General features: G+C 37.9%; 1 protein-coding gene across 3 annotated transcripts in view; it reads right to left on the minus strand.

The window, feature by feature from the left end:
• Positions 1-21,916, minus strand: part of unc13c (unc-13 homolog C (C. elegans)) — a 121,310-nt gene that overhangs the window by 38,521 nt on the left and 60,873 nt on the right. For all 3 annotated transcript variants that reach the window (XM_085261479.1, XM_085261558.1, XM_085261393.1), the window contains exons 15-18: positions 14,340-14,429; positions 13,424-13,552; positions 6,933-7,066; positions 4,904-4,989 (exon numbers count right to left, since the gene is read on the minus strand). In XM_085261479.1, coding sequence (XP_085117605.1) covers positions 4,904-4,989; positions 6,933-7,066; positions 13,424-13,552; positions 14,340-14,429 — 439 coding nt within the window. The remainder of the gene's footprint in view (positions 1-4,903; positions 4,990-6,932; positions 7,067-13,423; positions 13,553-14,339; positions 14,430-21,916) is intronic.

A 21,916-nucleotide genomic window follows, 5' to 3' on the forward strand; every position in this document is an offset into this window, starting at 1 on the left:
CTCCTGGCATGTGTCGCTGTGGGCATGCAGTGATGTAATGACAAGAAGAGACACGAGGAGGCAAAGTAGGGGAAAAGGGTTCAGGCTCAAGGAGCGAGAAAGAGGGTATGTGTGACTGAGTGCATCCGTGATGCTCGTCTCTTTTTGTAACACTGACTCCACTGGGCAAATCGAGCACGCACACACAAACACACATGCTGCCCAAACCTGCTGTGACAGCAGTCAGTAACACCCCAGGTGGTCACATGCCCAGCTGCCCTGACTCAGATATCCTCACATACAAACACAAAGCCCCAACTGCTCTCACTGTCTCTGTTGCATTATTGATTTGCTTAAGTACATATATTATCAAGGAAGTGTAAACACACGAGATGTTTTTATATATTATAGAATTTTATTGACTCTCTTTAAGTTATTGGTTTAATATCTAAGAAGAACAAATATAATAATTATACATTATTTTGACCTTTAATGTACACTAATGAAAATTATATTTTCTTATCTTTGTCATGTTTGAAGTACATTTGCTGTTTATTGTTACAGTTTTCAATTTCCTTAAGTTAGGTATTGCAGAACTAAATCCTGCACAGGTAACAGTACAACATGTCACCAAGCTGGATTGTGTGAAAAATATTCAAATTGAATGTACTTCAAGTACAAACAGATAAACAGGTTCAAGAAGTTCTGCATTGCCAAATGATGAAATAAAGAATAACTTTCAAATTGTTTTCTTACTTCAGGGCACAGGAAGTAGCAACATCCTATATAAGACAGAGGGTGGAGGAAGTCTGAGGCTATACAAGTATGTGATGCTTTCATAAGTATGACGTACTTATGAAAGCATACGTATGTGATAGAGGCTACTCAGCATTTACTGACACCTAATATGTTATGAGTATGACCACTACTAAAGTTACTGTGGAAATTTGAATTAAAAAAATATAATTAAAGTATAAATTTGTGTGTTTATGAAAGTCTCAGTTCACATAACCCTGAAATCTTTGTACTCTGTGCTCTTTAACCTCACCATAGAACCCCCCCCCCCCCCCCCCCCCCCCACACACACACATACACACTCTGCACCTGTCACAGTATATTAAATATAAAATGGACAATGACATGAATTCTGTAGCCTTACCTGACAAAAAAAAATATCAAAACTACAACCCTCTCAATATAACACATGTAGAATATACAGTATATGCTTCGTGTGTGTGTGTGTGTGTGTGTGTGTGTGTGTGTGTAAGAAATACTGCAGTTTGCAGTGTCTTCACCATGACACCTGGTTGCTATAGCAACTTAAGAAGGCTTAGTACAGAGGAAGCAGCAGGTATATGCTGAGTAGATGAGAATAAATTGTCAATAAGCTCTTTGGTGCTCCTGAGCTTTGCGTCTTCAGCACAGTCTGAAGAGCATTTCTAGTGTTTAAACCTCAATCACATCACCCAGCCTGCTTGCCTTCATCAAAGTAACAAATATGTCTTCTGTCATATTTAATTCAGCACAGATGTGGCTCAGATGTTCAGCTTGGACCAGGCAAAATATGCATGTTTAAAAAAAAAAACCCACTGCAACATCAATGTAAATGATAAATCAGGGTCGCAGTCGATAAAGAGAATCTCATAATATTTGTATATTAATATGAGGTGCAAACCATTTGATATCATTTTCTAAATGCTGCTGGACATTTTATCTTCTCTGCCTAAATCAAGTATGCATAAATCAAATAAATCAAATCAGATAAGCTGTGTCCTACATAGTCACAAACAATCATTTTGTTCATAGAAATAATGAGTTGAATGACATGAAGTGATTAGATAAGTAAGATGAATTTGGTAAACGTAAGAGTAGCATCTGTTGGGGGAGCGTGATTTCTGTGTGAAAAAAAAAAGCTCAAAAACATTCATTGCTTTTCAGAGATGTGACTTTGGCAAACTTTATCTAAGTTAGACTTCAGAGCAGAAATCCACAAAAACTCAGAACCAAGGGTGACACCCTGCTGAGTCCTTATGTGCAAACACACTGACACGAAACTATCTTAACACTTGTTCACAACCCCACTCTTCATTAACGCCTTTCTGTATTCCGCCTCCCACCATATATCCTGTGGGGATTGATCCAGAAGCCACCAACCTCAAAAACCAGCCTCCAGGTGGCATTTACTGCCTTTTGGAAGGAGAGCTAGAAAACACGTGGGCAGGAATTAAAGACAAAACCCACATAAAACAGGGAACATCTGTTTTCGTACTGGTAGAATATATCAGAGATTTATGACCTGATCACTGCAACTCTCTGGGAAAAAAAAGACTTAACTTGTATTGCAAAATCTATATTAAACCACCAAAGCATACAGAAAAACAAATACTAGTTTCATTTTGCAGTACTACACAGCTGCAACAGTTTACACTCTTTTTGGTTCGTCCACAATTACAGTTAATAAATAATCTCATGAAACTGCAAAATGTCATTTTTCATACCTTTACAGTGCATGTCAGTCTGGTGGCCCTTTTTCCAACACCTTCCAGTTTATTGTGTAATATAATAAGTTAAATACAGTGTTTATTTGGCCAAAACAAGGACATGCTGTAAAAAATAGAGATGCAGAATTACTTGAAATTTAATATTGATCATGATTTTGGATTCCCAGAAATGAACATGATTGTGCAATATTGAACATGCATGCTAGAGAGCAAAGCGAAAGCAAATAAACCTCTCTCTTAATCTCTACCTGACTGAATGATGGTGCTGCAAGCTGTTCCTTGTAGCACACAGCTTGAGGTTTCCTGGACTAGTCATTGCGAGCAAGCAACACTACATTATATAGACAACAAGAATCAAATATTTGGCACAGCAGATGGTAAAGTTCATCCATCCGTGTTTGGAAATAGTTTGGATATACTTAGGGCAATTGTTTTTAAACCAAGAAGTCATGCGGAAAGTGCTGAAAGGATAACTAAGTTGCTCTATTGCCCGAAAGAACATCACAAACTGCAGTACAATGAATGCATGTAGACCAAGAAAAACAACGCAGTGGTTGTTAATGTCAATCATCCAACATCATGACATCATGACACCCAAGAAAGACAGAATCTACAGCACGTCAGAATCCAGTTCACCAAGATGTACTAAAATTATCAACACAGTCTTATTAGCTAAAGATACATGTCCAGTAAACAAAATGACTATGCAAATGTCACAGAGGAAACACAGTCAAATCTCACAGGTGTCCAGCACTTTTCTCTGAGTGCTATTCACATCAATCATGCAAGTGATTGTAGTGAAAGACTTTATTTTGCCTCTTGAGCATATGGGTCAAGTGAATAAACGTTAGTAACAATGTAAAAGTGAAAAAAAGACCTGTTGATTTACCATTGTGTTTTTAATTTTTCTTCTAAGTTAGGTGCACTCAAGTTAGGTGAATAAAGAGGACAAAAAAGCATACTTTTTTATTTCTTAAAATCGGCAACTGTGGCAGCGTCTCGTGATCTGCATTTTGGTTAAAATAATCATAATAATAATCATGTAGCCCTAGTAGAAAGAATACGTTAGAAAAAACTCCAGCACACACTTGCATGTTCTGTATCTTTAAATATTTTAAACTGTTTGACTTACAATCAGTAAGATATAAGACATCCTTTTATCCCAAGGGAAACTTAATTTCTGAATTTAACCCATCTTAGAAGTAATGCGTTGCCACTCTGCAGTGCCTAGGGACTAAAGCCAGTGCCTTGGTCAAGGGCACAGTGAAAATACCAACCTCTTTAGGGCCAGTTTTTGGCAAATGCCAGCTAGATACCCTCACCAATGGTGTGCCAAAGAGGATGAAGAAATATTCTGTCATTGCTCCTATTCCTCATGAAAAGGTCTGGCACTATAGATCAATGTGCCTCACACATTGTTAAAAAAATGTTTGCCTCACACTGCAGTAACAGCTGATGCTAACACCATAGACTCGAAACATACACTGATTCCTGCATAACCTGACTTTTTCAAAATCATTTTTAAACTACAGATTCGGTTGCTGATACTGGTGAGCAGGTATGACTAACCAGGGTACTGACTTTCCCTCCAAACAGGTCAATATTGTCCCTACGGCATTCACTTATATTACAGTTAATATTGTATGTGCACAGTTGTGTCAAGAGTTTCTGTGACGTAGAATTCAGTATTGAGAAACAATGATCCTAAATCTGACATTAAGATGTCACTGATGCTGCGTGTAAGCAAATATAAACATTTTCATATTGATTTAAATGTTGGCCAGTTACTCCAATTTTACATGCTTGGGTTTTACATACTGCGATAGTTCTACCTCGAGCAGAAAGTTGCTCATATTTACTCATGTGGCATTACACCAAATCATAATCTTGCCTAGGGCGCTAAAAGTGGGCCTCGAACTTACTACTGCTTACTGAAATTTGCCATTAGCCAGGGACTCTTACTCCAAATGTTGCAAACTGCAGTAACACTGGGGCATCATAAATACTTTTCTTTGTTTTTTTAAGGCGGCGACTGAACGACGGAGGTAATTAAATAAAGAGACACAAAACCTGAGCATCTCACTTGTCTTTGATTGTGCAATTGATCAAATGCTTATCTTGCTTAAAAGAAGTTCCAGTTTCACTACAGTGATCAATAGAATGAAAGAAAGCAAGCATAATCTAGATAGGCAGTAGCGCTGACCACAGCCAGGCACAGGTGATAAACAGTGAGACACCAACCGATAAACATCACTTACATAGACAGGCATAAAACACAGTAACACTCTGAACTTTTGACTGCAGAAAGCAACACAAAGGTCAGTTATTGTTCTTCACCAAGACTCAGTCAGTTCATATCATTTGTCTTAATCTTCCACTCGGTCACTTATGCCCTCATGCAAAATTATCTGATGAGCACTGACCTTCCATTGCATACTTCATATCTAGAGCAAAGAGACTCCACATGATTTCAGCGCTGATCTTGCCCGCATTCAGCTCCTGCGGAAACCTGTTGGAATTCAAACGGATTTCAATCAGACTCATTTCCGTACAATGACACGCTCGAGTGGCTGGTCTGATGGCCATCCCAGGTCTCTAACGGATGACTTAACAGATGTGGTAGAAGACATCTCATAATCTAATAACCCCCCGCTATTTCCAAACCTAGTTGAATTGGGGCGGAAATGAGTTGTATGTGCGTGCCTTAAAGATGAGAAAAAGTGCAGAAGGAAATGACAAAGTGAAAGAGAGAGAATGAAGGTGGCAACGCATTTGGGAAGTAATCTTCTATTTTGAATGCCTATAGATTTTCAGTCAAAGCTTGAACATGAGATGTCAATGGTTTAATTATCTGTATCTTCAGACAGTGAAGGGAGGACATTTATAGATGGCGGAGCCTTGGTTTGAGAAAGGTCAATTTATCTGGAAATGTTTTACTTTTGCTCCAGGCCGCCTTGTTTCTAACAACAAACTCATTTGTCCGACAATTTCTATTGGAGCAGTAATCATCTGCTCAGCTTGGACACTCCTGCAGAGAAGCAATGCTGAAGTGCACTTACTCACATACACAAAAACTCTGCTGTTCTCCTTTTCCCAACCTCAGGTCTTTTTATTGAGGTAAGGAGCCAAGTCCAAAAGGCTGATTCATTGCACCCAGCGAAGAAGAAAAGTGAACAGAATCCCTGAAACAATTGCACTTTCATCTCTATCACTCTAAGAATCTTTGTTTCTATCTCAGTTATTCCTCAGCCTTGTCATGCAACCAGATGGTGTACTGTAGGTAGGCCAGATAATGAAACCCTCTGTGGTGAAGATGAGCATAATATGTTCTGCCACAGTCTTACTTCTATTTGGTGAAATAAATGGTTTATGCATGAGGTGTTTCTGGGGATATTGCTATGCTTATGCTTTTAAAAACAACTGCAGCATCCACGTTTTCCCCCAATCATAAAATGTATTCTTTTAAATTAGTTTAAATCCGTGAAATTTTCAAGGCTAGTTTCATCATGTAAATATTCTCAACACAGTGCGACAGACTAACATTTTTCTCCCTATGGCTGCAGCGGCTCCTATTTAAAGGCAACAAGTCCCCTCCTGGATTTATCATGAAAAAGCATCTGAGTTGCTGTCACTCTGGAAGTTGACCAGGGGAATGTGGAGGCATTAGGCATGAATATTGCAAATCTATCATTAGACAGTGTAGGAGAGAAAGCTCAGGGCATAAACAGAGTCTTAATAAGCATCGTAAATCAGCAAGAAGAAGGAGAAAACAAAAAGTGGGAGGCATTTGAGCAGATATGTATGAGCGAGGCAGAAAGAGGGAAATATATTTAATCTTATTTTCTTTAAAGGCAAATGACACTCTCTTTCCTTTAGGTCATGAAATTTGTTTATTTTATAAACTACAGTACTGTAGTATTGTGTAGTTTTGAGTCACCCTGCATTTCTTCAGCGTGCCAAGAAAAAACTAATTTGCCCCTTTCTGATTTCTTCTTCTTCTATATGTTATTATATAAATAATAATAAAATACATGTAAAATATTATATTAAATTGCTTATTTTTACACAAAGAAAACCTGAGCAATTAGAAAATGCAGTGTTCAAAATATTGTTTAATTTATTAATAAATTAACTGACATTAACCTTTTTGTTTGGAGAGCTAAGTATAATTTTCCTAGCCACACCCAGGGATAACTGCATCCAGACCTAAAGAATCGAGAAAACATTTCGAAAAAATGTGGGGAAGAGATCTCAAAAAGTAGCACATCATGCCACAACATAAAGAATAGAAAAACTGTAAACCTCACTATGTGAAAGTTTATTTGTCACAACATGCATTTTTCAGGATGGCCCTTTATCGCATGTTATGGTTAGAATCATAAAATATAAGGCTCATCGGTGTATATGCAAGGAAATGAAAATGCATATATTGTCAAGTAAAGAGATACATACTGGTTAATGACAGGGGTGTAAGCTGTCCGGTCTTCATCAATCACAGAGACCATCAGAGTGATGAGTTTTGGCCAGAAGTCCAGGTTTTTTATCGATGGACCCTGTTCCTCCCTGGGAAGGTCTTGCTTCCGGCTCTAAAGGAAAAATTGAAAGTTAAGGTAGAGGCTGAAGCATTTTTATAATGAAATTTCAACAAGACAAAACACAAAAAAAACCTCTTTTTACTTTCTAATGACCTAATGTTCTATTTATATGTTCTCTTTTCAGCATCAGCAGTGAACAGCTTTGATAATGAATGGGAACCTAACACGACTAGTATATGCTCTTTTTCTCAAAAAAAAAAAAAAAGTAACTAAATCTGTTTCATTGCTGTTCTCCTAATGTAAAGTGAAGTTTTGCTGCTAGGCAACAAAGAAGATGGCTGTGAGACATGCAGTGTATTTGTCTTAGATCCAAACAAAGACACGGTAAATTAAGGTGTTTTTCTGATTGTAAATGAGTTTTACATTTTACAGTGGGTAATAGCATGAGAGTTGTTAAATGAAGAGTGGCAGGCATCCCAAAGTGCTCAGCAGGGTAACCAAATCGTTTTACTCTGTGCTCATGTTATGCAAAAAATAATGATGATAATAATAATAATATTAAATAAATAAGTGTGCTCTGTGTTCAGCATGAAATAAGACTGCATTGGCTTATCCCACGAGAGGTAGATTATTAACTGAACTAATTATAATAAACACACATTTCTGAGCTTTTTCTGGCTTCACTGCACACAGTGACATTATTGCACTGTGTTTCAGACAGCATGTCTCCACACTGAGTTTCTTCCACCCACAGGTTTCTGGGAGCTGGAGGATAAAATTACAATGGCTATAACCATAAGTAACAAGGTGTGTTGGTAAATCAAGGACAACAACCTTTCAGTTTCAATATCTAATGTGTGTCCATGCAAATGTGAGTCAAAGTCCACTGCATAAATCTCTTGCTATACTGGGGAGAAAGGTGTTGAATCCAAACCTCTCACTGACTCTGCCATCTGTTCACACCACACTGCGTGCGTCCACACTGATCTCTAGTCACCAAGTAATTGTCCCTGTCGTGCCCTTTATCATAAACAGGTTTTATAGAAAATCAGCAAGAAAACAGCAAAACACTCCTGAGTTTCCAAATTGACAAAAACATACACACACTGAGAGAACTGCATCGTACGCACAAACGATTAAACACCCACGCACAACAATGACAATGAAAAATCTAACCCAGTACTGTGGACATGCACTCCTGATAGGAAGCCATGCACATTCCAACAACTTGCATGCATGACTAAAGCAAAAATGTCTTTCTGATGAAAAGAAAATTTTGTTAAAAAATGAAAATGTTCAGATTAGTCGCTGAATAATTTAGGTTGAATTATTTAACAATCTTCTACATATTGACTTTGGGGTGCAGCACAAAAAGGAGTGCTCTGGAAACATGTGATGAGTCCATAAATCCTCAATACAGTCTTCCCTACAATAATCAACTTGTTTCTAATAATGAATTTTCTCCTTTTAAAGAAATATAAGTCACATGGTGTCGGTATGTCCCACTGACACTGCATTTGGGAAGAATCGTACTAAGATTAGACTATTACTTCTTCAATGAAAGCTTCTATCGTACTGATTATATCCATCCACGTAGTGACACATCTGTCATGGCAACAGTGCGACTGGTCTCAGTCCTATTTCTTCACATATGTATGGTTGCACAGGACCCCTTGGTATCACATTTTTAGTACGCCGAGTACCCTTATTTTTCAGTATACAGGGTTATTGTTGTGAATATGTTTATTTTAACCCAACCACTATATTTTCCAAATCTAAAGAATATATTTTGTTTACTAAGCCTAGCGGATGAAACGAGTGAAATTAAAAGCAACTAATTTAAAATGAAACAAATTGCAGCTTTGTGGTCTGATGATTGGTGTTGTTATTTATGCCACTCCATCTGTCTACTTTTACACTTTTGAAAACGATTATTATAAACAACAGGTTCAACTTCATAATGGCCATCCAAATAATGTCTACAGGTGCACATAATACGTAATATTTTTTTAAACAACTGCAATTTTTCAATAAACAATTATGAAAATAATAATTGGTTATATTTATGATAAACATGAATATAATCAAAGATTTACTAATGATTAACCAATCAGTAAGAAAAAAAGCATAAAAATTAATCAGAATCATGCTGTTTTGGTTGATCTATTAATGATGTTACTGAACTGAGCACATGCTGTTCTGTGTTCATTTGTACAAAGACTCCATTTACACCATGATCTATATAAGATGGCTATGAATGAGAAGTGAAACTAGGCCGGTCAGTGTGATGAGAAATTAAGACAAACAATGACAATGGCAGATGCACTTGTTAAATGAATCATTAAGTCAAATTTATTTGGATAAAGAAGCAATTTCTGAGTTCAAACAAAGCTACCTTAAACAGACCAACAATCCTTATTGGCCTCTATCTGTACTTTGGTAGAATACTGATGCTCACTTCAATGAGAAAGGCAATGGTTTAATGTGAGAGGCCTGAACCATTGGGGAGACATGCCACTATGTATTGGAAGGTAATTTTTTGTTAAATTGGAAACATGAATAATAAAACACATGTCTCTGCAGGTAGTGAGTTAGCTATGCAAAGCTTATCTGTGTGTGTATTTGTGTGTGCAAAAGTATATGCATATACGAAGGACACTGAAGGTTGTGTCATCCCTGCTAAATCTGATGTGGTATGCAGCAAGCTAAAATGTTGTGTGTATTCCCTTTGTTTATTGGTATTCACTTCAAGTAGGTACAAAAATCCACTGTAACAAATCCATTGTCAAACGTGATTAAGAAACTTCTGTCATTTTTATCTTATTTTTATTTTTTTTACTACGCACCCATGGGTTTGACTCCCAGTTTCAGTAGGAAGTCAATATGACAGTGAGCTAAGAGTCCAGTGCAGTTTCTCTACTTCTGCTGCACGGGGTAGTGGGAGCATAGCATAAATATTGATAGCCGTGTATAATTCCTCTAGGGGGTAGCCAGTGGTTTATGTTTATTGTTTAGCTCCTGCAATTCCCATGCAGAAGAAATAAGCATTAGCATACCACTGGCTCCTCATCAATTCTCGCAATGTGACACAAATTACAGAGCCTCTGATTGAAGGATGTTCCCAGAGAATGTGATCAAATTCCCAAGAGAACGAGCTGCGGGTGGAACTGAAACTGCTTCCACGCATTTTAAGGCACAGTGAGAAATGGTTGTGTGTTTAATGCGTTGGTGAAAAATACATTTAAGGACACCGATTCTGAAAACGAAAAGCATCTTTTTCTTAAATACCCCTTTGTGTTTTGTTGGCAAATATGTGATAATGAAGGTAATGTAGCTACCTATCAAATCACTTTGAGAGGCTTGCTAGATAAGTGGCGGAGTGCTGTAGCTTCTCCTTTGTTCCTGTTGCACACAATCATTGAATCCTTTCCTCCCCATACAACACCAAACCGCTTCTGTTCATTTGTCTTCTTGTGCATTAGCATTTGCATTGGCATGTGCATGTGCATGCGTGCGTACATATGTGCATTATTTAAGATGCATGCGCATGTTACCAGATATTTCTAGTGTGTGCACCATCACTGCTGCTCCACATTCCTCCATAGTGGATAAACCTTTTCTGTGATTTCTTTGCCCTCCCTCCAATTCCCCTTCATCTTGCTTTTCAAAATCCTCCCTTTACTGCCAGGATTTAAGAAACAGTTAAGCTAGATTCCCTCAGCCCCTCCTCCCCCGAGTCATTTTACACCCAGGCAGAAGCAGAAAGCTTTGTTGTCGTGTTATGCAAGATTCCTCGTTGTGGCTGGGATATTTCTCTGCTTGCCTGGCCACTGTGTCAGCTCTTGTGTCACCACACTCAGTCACTGTTAGCAACTGGAGAATTGGGGTCTGAGATGTGTTCTATCTGCTGGGCCAAAGGCTACCTGGTGTATGTGAACATAATTTATAATCACAGTGAGGTTTACTTTGGGGTGAAGTGCATGCCTTTTTTTCTCTGCCACCGAAGAAACATTGATAGAGAGGCTGTCTACTGCGAAACTGGTGGACGAAGACGTAATTAGCACCAAGTGTCTATCTCACCGGTTTGGTAATTGCTTACAACCCCTAAGGCTGTTTAAACAAAGGAAACTTATTATTCAACTTTTGAGCAGATTGCACCCTATTACGACCTAAAAAGACATTATCTTCTGTGATGTAAAGGCCATTCTCCCTGGGAAGTAAACCGTAAAATAATCAGCGGAGCTGCCTGTTGACTGATTATTTACTCAGGCGAGGCCAAAGCACAAGTAAACTATCACGCGGAAGTGAGTCTGGAAGAGCCAAACATAATGCAGGACTTGGTGAAGCTACTTTTTGAATACGTAAACAGGTGAATCTGTCAGTTCTCAATATAAAAATGCTGCTCATAGTACTAATAATACTGCATAGTATTTTATATGAATAGTAGTATGATATCATAGTTTCACACAAAAAAACCATCATTCAGAATGAACCTTGTTTTTGTGGTACTATATTATCTGCGGCGACACCTGAGAAAAAAAATCTTCAAAACAGTTGACAAACTTTGTTTTTGTTTTGTTTTTTTACATAAGGAAAGATCTTCCAGACGGTTGGGTGCTTTATACGGCTGTTTTCCACCTACAGCTTCCTTTTCAAGGCTGAAGTCTTTTATACAAAGTCTGCAATAGACACTGTGTACATTTTATTGTCTGATAAATGTCTGTGGGGGATATATAGACTATTGATTTCCAGCCATGCGGGATTGAATATACTTTCCACCATTGTCACACATCAGTACAAAGCAAAATAAAGCTGAAAAGGAGACCATAGTGTCACCTTTATTATAGGCTGGAGGTTTTACCTGATAAAGCTGTGCTGTCAGATAGATGCCAACACTTGACAGACCACGTTTTTAAAAGAAAGTTTTTAACTTGAAATTAAATGATTCCGAATTAATAACCACGTTAAATGTTATTGTTACTATTGCTTCTACAGTACTTTTCACACTGATGTCAGTAAAACTCAATTAAGTACCAGTTATCTAGTTATTGGTGTGTGCCTTGCTAGTTAATTAGCAGATGTTGAGTTGCTAGTTTGTAAATTACGAATGACTGCATGAACTGTGAGTTGTTCTCATTAACATTTAGGAGCTGTTGCTCAGACTGTGTTTACTCGTCAAATCAAGAAATTGGGAAAATATTACATTAAAAAGTCATTATGATAACAATAGGCACATTAAATTTTTATTACAGTACTTGTCATTACCCTGTGTGTACCATCTATAAAAACACATCATCTTTGCAGAAATTGTCTTTTTTCTCCTGTGAATGGGCCACCATCAGAGAGGTTATAGTTTTCAAGCCCAGGGAGGCCAAAGTAACCACAACCATAATAAAATAAATAAAACATTACAGAGCTGAACAGGTGGCAAGCAAATCCCATTCCAGAATTCTAGTGAACAAATGTGTTTTAAAACTGCTGTTTAGGAAGGAGGAAAATTGGAAAGTGTTCACTGACCCTAGTGTTTCTCCTGCAGCAGGTCTACACACAAACTGCTGTTATATAACTGCACAGGTCTGCAGATGCCCTGCACATGAACCGTGCTGTGATTAAGCCACCTGACCCTCTTTTTTTTCTTCTTTTCTGAATTAAACAATCCATGCATAACTACATTACTGTACCCAACCTTTACTTTAGCTGTTTACATATAACTTAATATCAAATCACAACAGCAGTCGCCTCTGTGCGGCTTTATATTGTAAGGTAGAGACCCTACAATAATACAGACAAAGCTACAGTGAAGCTGGAGGATGGACGCTAACTTTTTTCCACTCGATAAAAGTTACATGAAGGTTCCCGATGGTTGTGGACAAATGCAATAGCATGGCAGGATGCTGTAAACGGACCAAACTTCAGTCAGGAGAACAACTGAGATAATCCATCCACAATACGAGGTTAGTCATTAATATACTGCAACAACATGGGAATAGAGGAGCTGCGAGAGAATTCAACATTAATGAATCAAGAGTACGGAAGTGGAGGAAGCAAGAAGAATGAGATGAGTAAAGTTTGACTTCTCTGACTGTTTTGTTTCGCTTCATGCACCTTATAATCCGTGCGCCTTATGGTTCGAATAATACGGTACCTATCTTTCTTTCACTGTATCACAAGCTAACTTTAGCCAATAACATGTCTGAGGAGCTTCAAAAGTAAGCAGTCAGTGTAGTATAAACAAGTGTATAGTTAGCAAGCCATTGAAGATTACTAGTACACAGCTTGAGACCTAGCATGAAGCGTTCTCATGTGCGTTCTCTCACTTTGCGCAAAGCATCTGATTTTGTTGTTTAGGAATGTTTAAGTTTAAAAGTGCAGGCCTTAGTGTCATTAAAAGAGATACAAGCCAGTTACCTGATCAAGGAGCTGGTTGTATAGCTCATGACAATTATCAAAGATGTATTTATAGGTGGAGTCTAGACAGGCTTTGACACAGTCCTTCACCACCATACTGGCTCTTGGTGGACTCTGGAGTTCTTGCACCTGCAAACACACAGAAATACATACAGTGTTTAAAAAGTATGCCTTCACATTCAAACATCCTAGGTTTGTTAGCAGTCCATTCAACATGAAAATCATCCAGATCATAGACATAATGCTAGCAACCCTAATCAACACCTTATCACTTGTGCAAAAAAGGGCAACCTACTCTATGTACTATATATAGTAACTGACATGTAAGTGAACTAGCATTTAGGTACATGTGCAGTGTATCACATACTAACACAGGGGCTCCACTGTTTGAGCAGCGGTGCATACTGTATACACAGTGAGGCTCAGCATGGCTATGGCACAGAATGAAAGCTTTGGTAACCTAAAGTGACAGTTTTCATTCCTTTGCTCGCAGCTGCCATCTTAGCTATGCCTCAGTGCGCTAGCGCTACAACCCGACTCCCACAAAGAACGTCGGATGGAGCCGTGCTTTTCATATACCAGGAGACAAGTCAGCATACTCTTGGGGTTGAAGGAGGTAGAGGAAACAACCATAGCTGTTTATTGATGAATGAAGTTTAACACAACTCCACTGCTTTAGCCTCAACTCATGTGGTTGTGTAACAATAAATGGTTTGGTTTTTAAGTAGTAGAAGGTTTAAGGAGTAGAAAGTGAAAATTCTAATGTATATCAGAGGTATGCAAAGTGCTCCGTTATCATTTAGTGCAAGTTTATGTCTCTTTTAGTTTTTTCTTCAATTACATCCTTGTGTTCCCCTTTCACCCCTCAGCTTGTCCACTGCCCATCCACCCTTCACTGTCACACATAAAAACACACCTTCATCCTGAAGAACGTGATGCTGGTCAGCAGATCAACAGTAGATTTCAGATCTTGGAGACGCTCTGGGTTTCCCGCAGGGAAATTATCCTGATTTAAAACAGAGAGAAAAATTACATAAGGAGAGAGGACATCTTGTTGGAAGCAGCCTTGTAACGTCACACACCTCCGACTACCATGTCATATCGCTTAGGCCAAATATTAAAATTGATTACAGAGCAATACCCAGCAATCATAACAAAATGACTGTCTGTCTAATCGTTTAGTGGACAAGGGAGGTCTCTGCTGATGAAAACCTCTATTTCAGGGCCATGAAGTCATCAGGCAGTGCAAAGCACCGTGACGGAGAGCATATAAAGCCCTGACAGCTCAGAAGAAAGGCATCGCTGGCCCATACATTATCCTACTTCTCCTACTCTCTCAGTGCTCTAATAAAATTTTGCTTGTTTTCAATCCGTCCTCTTCCTTGTCGATGAATGCACATGGGAGACTCAGGAAGTAGAGCCAAATCTTAACGCCGCCTTTAGGCTCGACAGCACAAGCGCAGGAGGGGTTTTTTATGCTAGACGACCAACAGAGGCAAAACTCGTCTGACATCTTAACGATGTCAACAGCATACAGAATTTGATTGGGTTTCCAAGAATACACACAATAGACAATTGAGGTTTTTAAAAAGAAATGTTAAACACAACCCAGAGGCAGGTCTCGAATCTATCCAACAGAAAATGCAGATGACCTGTTAATGTTTCACAGTCAGTCTGCAGTCTACCGAGACATTGCAGTATATTTCTCTAGACCCGTGATTAACAGGAAAAGTCCATTTTAGTGGTGAAAGTGTAGACCCCAATAAACAAAGCTTGACACACATTTTGCATAAGCAAATGTAGATCACGTATTCTATATTTGGCTGCTGAAGTGGGAAAAATAGAGAAGAGAGAATCAGTAGAGGCTGTTTCTTCTTCAGATAAAACGCTGTTTGTGTTGCTGCCTTTTATATGAACAATACAGTTCTTTGAGGGTTTCATCATTTCTCTCTAGATAAAAGATTCCATTCAGTTTACATTTCAAAATGAAATTTATCCAGTTGCCAAGGGACTTCTTTTTTTAGAGTTATTGGGAAAATACATGGTCATCAGTCACTTTCTTTGCCTTCTTTTTTCTACTTATGTAGCCTTGAAACACAACATTTGTACCTATGAAACAACTGCTCTATACTGTAGTGTCACCATAGCCTTGAAACTTGGTGTGTCCGTATGTACTCAGACCACACAACAACAGCTCAGTATGTGCTTTAGTTGTTATGTGTTGGTACTGAGTAAAACTAAAAGACTGCAATAGGATTTGTTGTTAAAACAAAGGTAATCCACTGAGGCTGATGAATTTCTCAATTAACATTTAACCTAATCTGTGGTTTCTTATTTTAACAAAAGAGGCAATAACAACTCTTGGTATGAGAAGAAAATCATCTCAGAAAGAACTTAAACTGCACTCCAGAAATGTTCAATTTTCACTATTGCCAGTCTGCCTTTCAGTGATAATGGAGGTCTGATCCATTGCTGAGTTATACAATTAAATTTCATATTGCATTTAGGGAATATTTTAAATGTATTAATTCCAGCAGTTTCCTCAACTTAAAATTGTAATATAGGTGTGTAATTATGGTGACTAATGTCAAGTAAAATCAAGTGCTTGTTGACATTCACTTTAGCAGCTGTACAGAACATAGCATCTACATTCAAATATTATGACCTCACCTACCAATCTAATTTGATATCTGACAGCCAGTTTTGAATGCAGCTGGCATGTTTTTACAAAAAAAGGACTTTATTACTGATTACACCTAAAGCGGGGGATTTCTAAAAAGCGGGCTACTTTAAACAGCTCAAAATGGCCCATACTTGTCAATTAGTGTTACAAAGTACAAGATGTTAAATTCTAATCTGCAAAATCACTCATTTATTACTGTTCAAGTGCTGCTGCTCTTAACTTCAGGTCTTTCTAACAGGAGCAACAGTGGTGGTGTAAGAATTTTGTCTAGCTCAACCTCTGACTATGCTTGAAAACACAATGCTGCAACTAAGAGCTCATCAACAGAAAAACAAAGTGAAAAGAAAGGAGAAAAAAAATTTATTGTCCACAAATAGACAAGCATACTAAAAGTCTAAGCATTCATCTCTGCTCCAGGAAGAAAGACATAAGCATTGCCTTACAAAGATGACAGAAAGTCCATTATGAGATGAAATGAGGAGTGAATGATGCTGATTAGCTTTTAGTTCTTTGTCTTTGCTCTAGTGTATACTGAAAATTATGTTGGGCCAGTGCTTACAATTAGTGCAAAATTCCAAAACACTACCTGCTTAACACATAAAAAGAAAAGTTAGAGCAAGCCTACCATTTACAGCATGAACTGTTTACAATTTCAGCTCAGACGCTGTAAACAATACCCTGTACACTGTACGACTGATGTTAGGAAAGGCTCGAATATTCCACAGACAGTGAACAGTTACACTGATTTTACATGTGTCTGTTCTTTGGATACCCCCCAAAAAACATTTTTCCTGCTCTCCCTGTCACAGCAGCATGTTAAGTTTCCATTAAATTCAAGTTATTAAATTCCTCCAGTCTATTTTTCTAAACTGGTGACCTGCCAAGCACCACTACTTTAGGTAATACCCAGACTATAGACAAGTACCTCACACAATCCTACTTAAAAAAAAAAAAGAAAATTCAAATGTTTATTTTTGCCAGGTATGGAATGGAGCAAGTCCAGCTAATCAAAAGCAGTCATGTACTGTTGAGTGCTGGAACACATCATGGGAGCTTTGAACTGGAAACAATACACTCTGACCATGAAGACATGTGGTATGCACCTCTACTTTTGCATGCCTATTGCTATAAGGTATAAATACTGCATTTAGGGGTTGCATATTAGATTTTATACACCTTTTAGATTTTCAAAGGCCTAACTTAACCTCCAATAAAAGTAGTTTTTAGTTGTTTTGCTGTTTCAAGTAGACTGAGGTTTATGCTGTAATATACTGAACTTGTTTTTTTTCCTGAGTATGTCAAATTTATAAGAGACCCCAAAAAGAACCAGAGAACAGTGGTTAGATTATATTTCTCATCTGACCTGCCCTTTCTACACAATAAATCCAGCCAAGGTTATGAACATTGAACGCCAGTATCTTATTCATTCCACTTTAGTTCGTTCTGTGCCCTTTCAATAAATAAATATAGTTGTCACAGAAGTTTCTTATTCTCTGCATTCTGTGAAAGGTGACACTAGCTCTTTTCTTCAGCTTGGATTTTTTACACTTTCTGCCATAAATTTCAAAGGGCTGGCTCTGGATTAAGCAGGTTCTGCTCTGGAAAGAACAAGATTACTCTAAATGCGCGCAACAATGCAGGCGTAGCTTTTGTTTTCTGAAAGTTTGCTTCACAAGCTTTGAAATTATGTTCGGGTGCTATGTGGGAATCATATAAGGGTAATGTTTGAATAAATGCAAATGCTTTAACAAAATCTTGTTGGTATTAACTGTTAAGCATTTATTTTTTGTTTTGTTCATTTGATGCTTTATCCAATCCATAAAAAAGGTGTTAGTAAAGAAAGCTGACGTAGTAGTGCTGTGGAAAGCTACAGGTGCATTATTAGATTTTTTTCCCACAGGTTTTGGAAGCAGAAAGAAAAAACTGCTGTTTGCATGAAGTTCTACTATACAGAGTTTCATTTTGAGACTATATGACAAGACTTAGTGTTGCTCACTGAACAAACATCACTTTATATCAAACTGCCCAAACTCAGCCCACATCGTGCTCTAAATGCTGAATTTTTATGCACGACCCAGTGAACCCCAGTGAAATCCCAGCTGGGACAGACTGGCCATATGAGGTGTCACCGTGTATCAGGAGTATCAGACTAAACTTGAAGGGGAAGAAATGCATATGTAGCAAAATGTAGAGTGGCACTTGCAACCTGGCTCCCTCACTGCTGATTCAAGTCCTCTGTTTTACAAAAGCAAACTCGATCTCCCTCAGAATGTCATTATAGGGAAATCCATACTGTGAGCAGGCGGAGAAGCCAGATCTGAATCTTATTACTGTCCAATAGTGGCAGGCGGGCTCTGTGGGATGGCTTCAGAAAGTGAGAGAATGAAAGAGAAGGTATAAACTGTGTGTGGATGTGTGTGCATGAACCACTGGTCTGTGGCAGGTTTGACAAGAGAGCAGCAGGGCAGTGCTGGCAGGTGAAGCCAGTGCGATATACTGTGACTTCTCTCAGTGAACGTGTCATTGCCAGATGACCAGGCCATCTGAAAATAAGAGAGGCCATCTCTCCTACACTTAACTCTCTCTCCTTCTCTGTCTACCACCCATACTTTTCATTCGTCTTCTGTTACTCCTTCCCGCTCTTTCCAAATTCATCTCATTCCTTCCAAATGTCTCCCTCTTTGTCCAAATCCTTTCTCCTCCAACTCCTTCTCTGCTTCTTTCATCCACTTCTCTTTCCAAATCCTCGCGATCCCTCCCTCACTGTTTGCAACTTCATTCTCCATTTACCGTTTAGGCGCACACTGCTGCTTTTCGGGTGTGTCTTTAATCACATGTGGCTTCACACTGATGGCTATGGCAAAGAACAGGGGGACTGAAGCAATCACCCACTTAACGACACATTGCCTTTTGTGTTACATTAAAGGTGAGTGGGTCATCTTTCAGCTACAGTTCACTGTTTCCTGCCTCCAGCTAGAGAGAAGCGTGGAACTGCATGCTCTCAGGTGCATACCTGTGTGTGCATGGCAGTATAGCGGGCTTGTATGCAAATATATTAAATAGACAGAGAAAAAGCGGGAGAAAAATATGTGTTTATATTGTATATCTGGAGGTGAGCAAATCTACATGCACAGGGTATGGAGGGTAAGGAAAATGGTGAAAAAAATGAGTGCGTGACTAAGTATGTGGTATGTAGCAGGACGAGCTCTTCTAGGATTGCTTTAGATTTAGAATTTTAATTTAAAATATGAAATAATTTGCATCCAGATAATAGTCTCAGGACAACTGAAGAATTACTCTCTTTTTGTATCAACATTTCTTAAAATGCACATCTCATGACGATACATAAAAAAAATTAGGATGTCTTGGATACACAATGATGCAAAACCACTAGCTGAAGACATTTTTATTTAGAAAAGCATTTGATTAATTTCTTCTTATGCTGTTTTTATAGTTTTATTGTTTTACATTGTTTTTATTTACTGTTATATTGTTTTTATATTCCCATTTCCTGTGTTGTAAAGCACTTTGTGATTTTTATCTGTGAAAAGCGCTTTATAAATAAATTTTACTTACTTACTAGACTGTCAAACTAACTATATTCATATTTATATTGATTAAAACCATTATATTAAAAATTAAACATTAATATTGTTTAAACGCCCATACAATGATACTAAAAACAACTGTGTAACTGTTGTCTTTGCACACTTTCATACAGTTATTGTTCAAACCACTCTCTATCGGCATGACCTGGTAGTAACAGTTTTGTTAATTTGACAATAAAAACAGCACATAATCAACAAGTTATAGAATAATTTAAGTTACATTACTATTGCAAATAATTCATTGTAATTTTCTATGATATATACCAGGATAAATATAACTTGATAAGGTGAAAAATAGGTGAACTATATGGTCATCATGGTGATACTGAACAGCTAAAATACATAGATGGAGAATTATCATAAAACAATCATAACATGATCTATTACAGTGGGACTGAGAGAATTAACTATTGAAGGAAGAAGTCATGATAGTCCCAGAGTTTCAGAAATTATGTGTACAACAGCATTTCTGATATTCACTGTCTTTGAGCTCCTAATTCACTAAGTAATTAAAAGTAACATATTATAAAACTAATGCAGACATTGTGTTGCAGATCTTGGGACACATTCATTGAGATTTGTTAAATTGCAACGTATTATACATTTGGAATATGGTTAACAATATATCTGTTTTTCTTTATTTACCTATATAAATATTGGTTTTTGCATGCACGTAATTTTATACACAATATATTTTTCTACTTCAGTAGTCAGTGATACATCTATCACTGGGGAGAAAACAGCATAAAGCAGAAGCAAGACAACATGCCAGTGAGGTCATAGAGACGTGTAATAATGTATAACGGTGAGAGCAGTTTACATCAAACGCGTTCATGCTATGGCTTTAACAAGTCAACCAGGAAATTTTTACATAAAGCAGGACAATCAGGCTCACAGAAAGAAGCTGCCTGATGTGCATTGTTCAGGAACAAGGTCCAGGCAAATGACCCTGATGTATGAACCCATATCACAAAATAAATAGGCGCACAAGTGTTACCTCCACTGGGCTCATATAGTGAAATGATATTTCCCACCATGTGCAACAGACAAAATATTAGAAGCACGTTTCCCGAGACCAGAACAGTTCAACACTAGGGTCACTATACTATAGATCTGAATCGATATCTCTATACCATAGTATTAATAAAACTGATAACATCTACAAAGATTTATTACAGGACACTTTAAAGGACTGAACTAGCTTGCACGCGTAACAGACATTTACAGTATTGCCTCATGGTACAACATTTTGATAAATCGTAACTTTGATTGCCAGTAAGGCAATCTGATTGTTCCTTTAGAAAACATAATTAGTAGGTTGTTCTTTTCTGCAGTCTGTCCCTTGCTGCTAAACTGTATAGTTAATTTAATGAAGAAGTTTCTGACGCTGGACACTGCAGATGAACCATCAAAGGAAAAAGGAAGAAGACATGATTGCCTCATTAATTAAGAGCCCAGTTTAGGATTTAGCACTTATGAAATACCTTTGTTCTTTATAACAGTAACAATAAATTCATATTTGTCTGCAGATTATAGTCTCTGGGTAGAAAAAAAAATGGAGCTAACAGCCTACTTTATAGATATTTTCAGGATGTCCATTACCAGAGGCAGAGTGCTGGGCACTCTTTACTGGATCTCTTTATTGCACTAAGTGGACCACTATTTTTGAGATGATGGCCTCTTGACATTGTGGGCTGATTACTGATGTTTATGTGCCTGGATCTACCAGGGGCTGAGAAAACTGCAAAAACTGAGAGGCCATGTTTTTGTACATTTGATGCAACAATTTTGTTAATTATGGCATCAACAATGAATGCCATAATGCCTATGTCTAAATATAGACAATGTATATCTATAATTATTCTTTTCCGGATCATGCTTTTTAGGTTTTCCCTTCTTTTAGCACAGCTTCATACTATTAATATTGTACATAGTCCACTTGGTAAATGTCATCCTTGGCATGACATCACAACATTTACCAATGACATTTACCGCACCTTAAGCCCCAATATTTTGCGCATTTAACACCTTTGCACTTGGGATTAAGATCCATCTAAGAAGGAACCGTATCCAAGAAAAAGAAGAATCCACATGCATTTGGCATTAGCAACAAAGTGTCACTGTGCCACACTAGATAGTCAAAGGAGAATGTAATCCAAACAAAGGTGACTCCATCTGGAATTTGTGATGTAATGGGTACTT

This window comes from Mchenga conophoros, linkage group LG1, assembly GCF_057382185.1.
Source record: "Mchenga conophoros isolate Kocher_MC1m ecotype Shallow Benthic linkage group LG1, M_conophoros_male_GT1.1, whole genome shotgun sequence".
NCBI lineage: Eukaryota > Metazoa > Chordata > Actinopteri > Cichliformes > Cichlidae > Mchenga > Mchenga conophoros.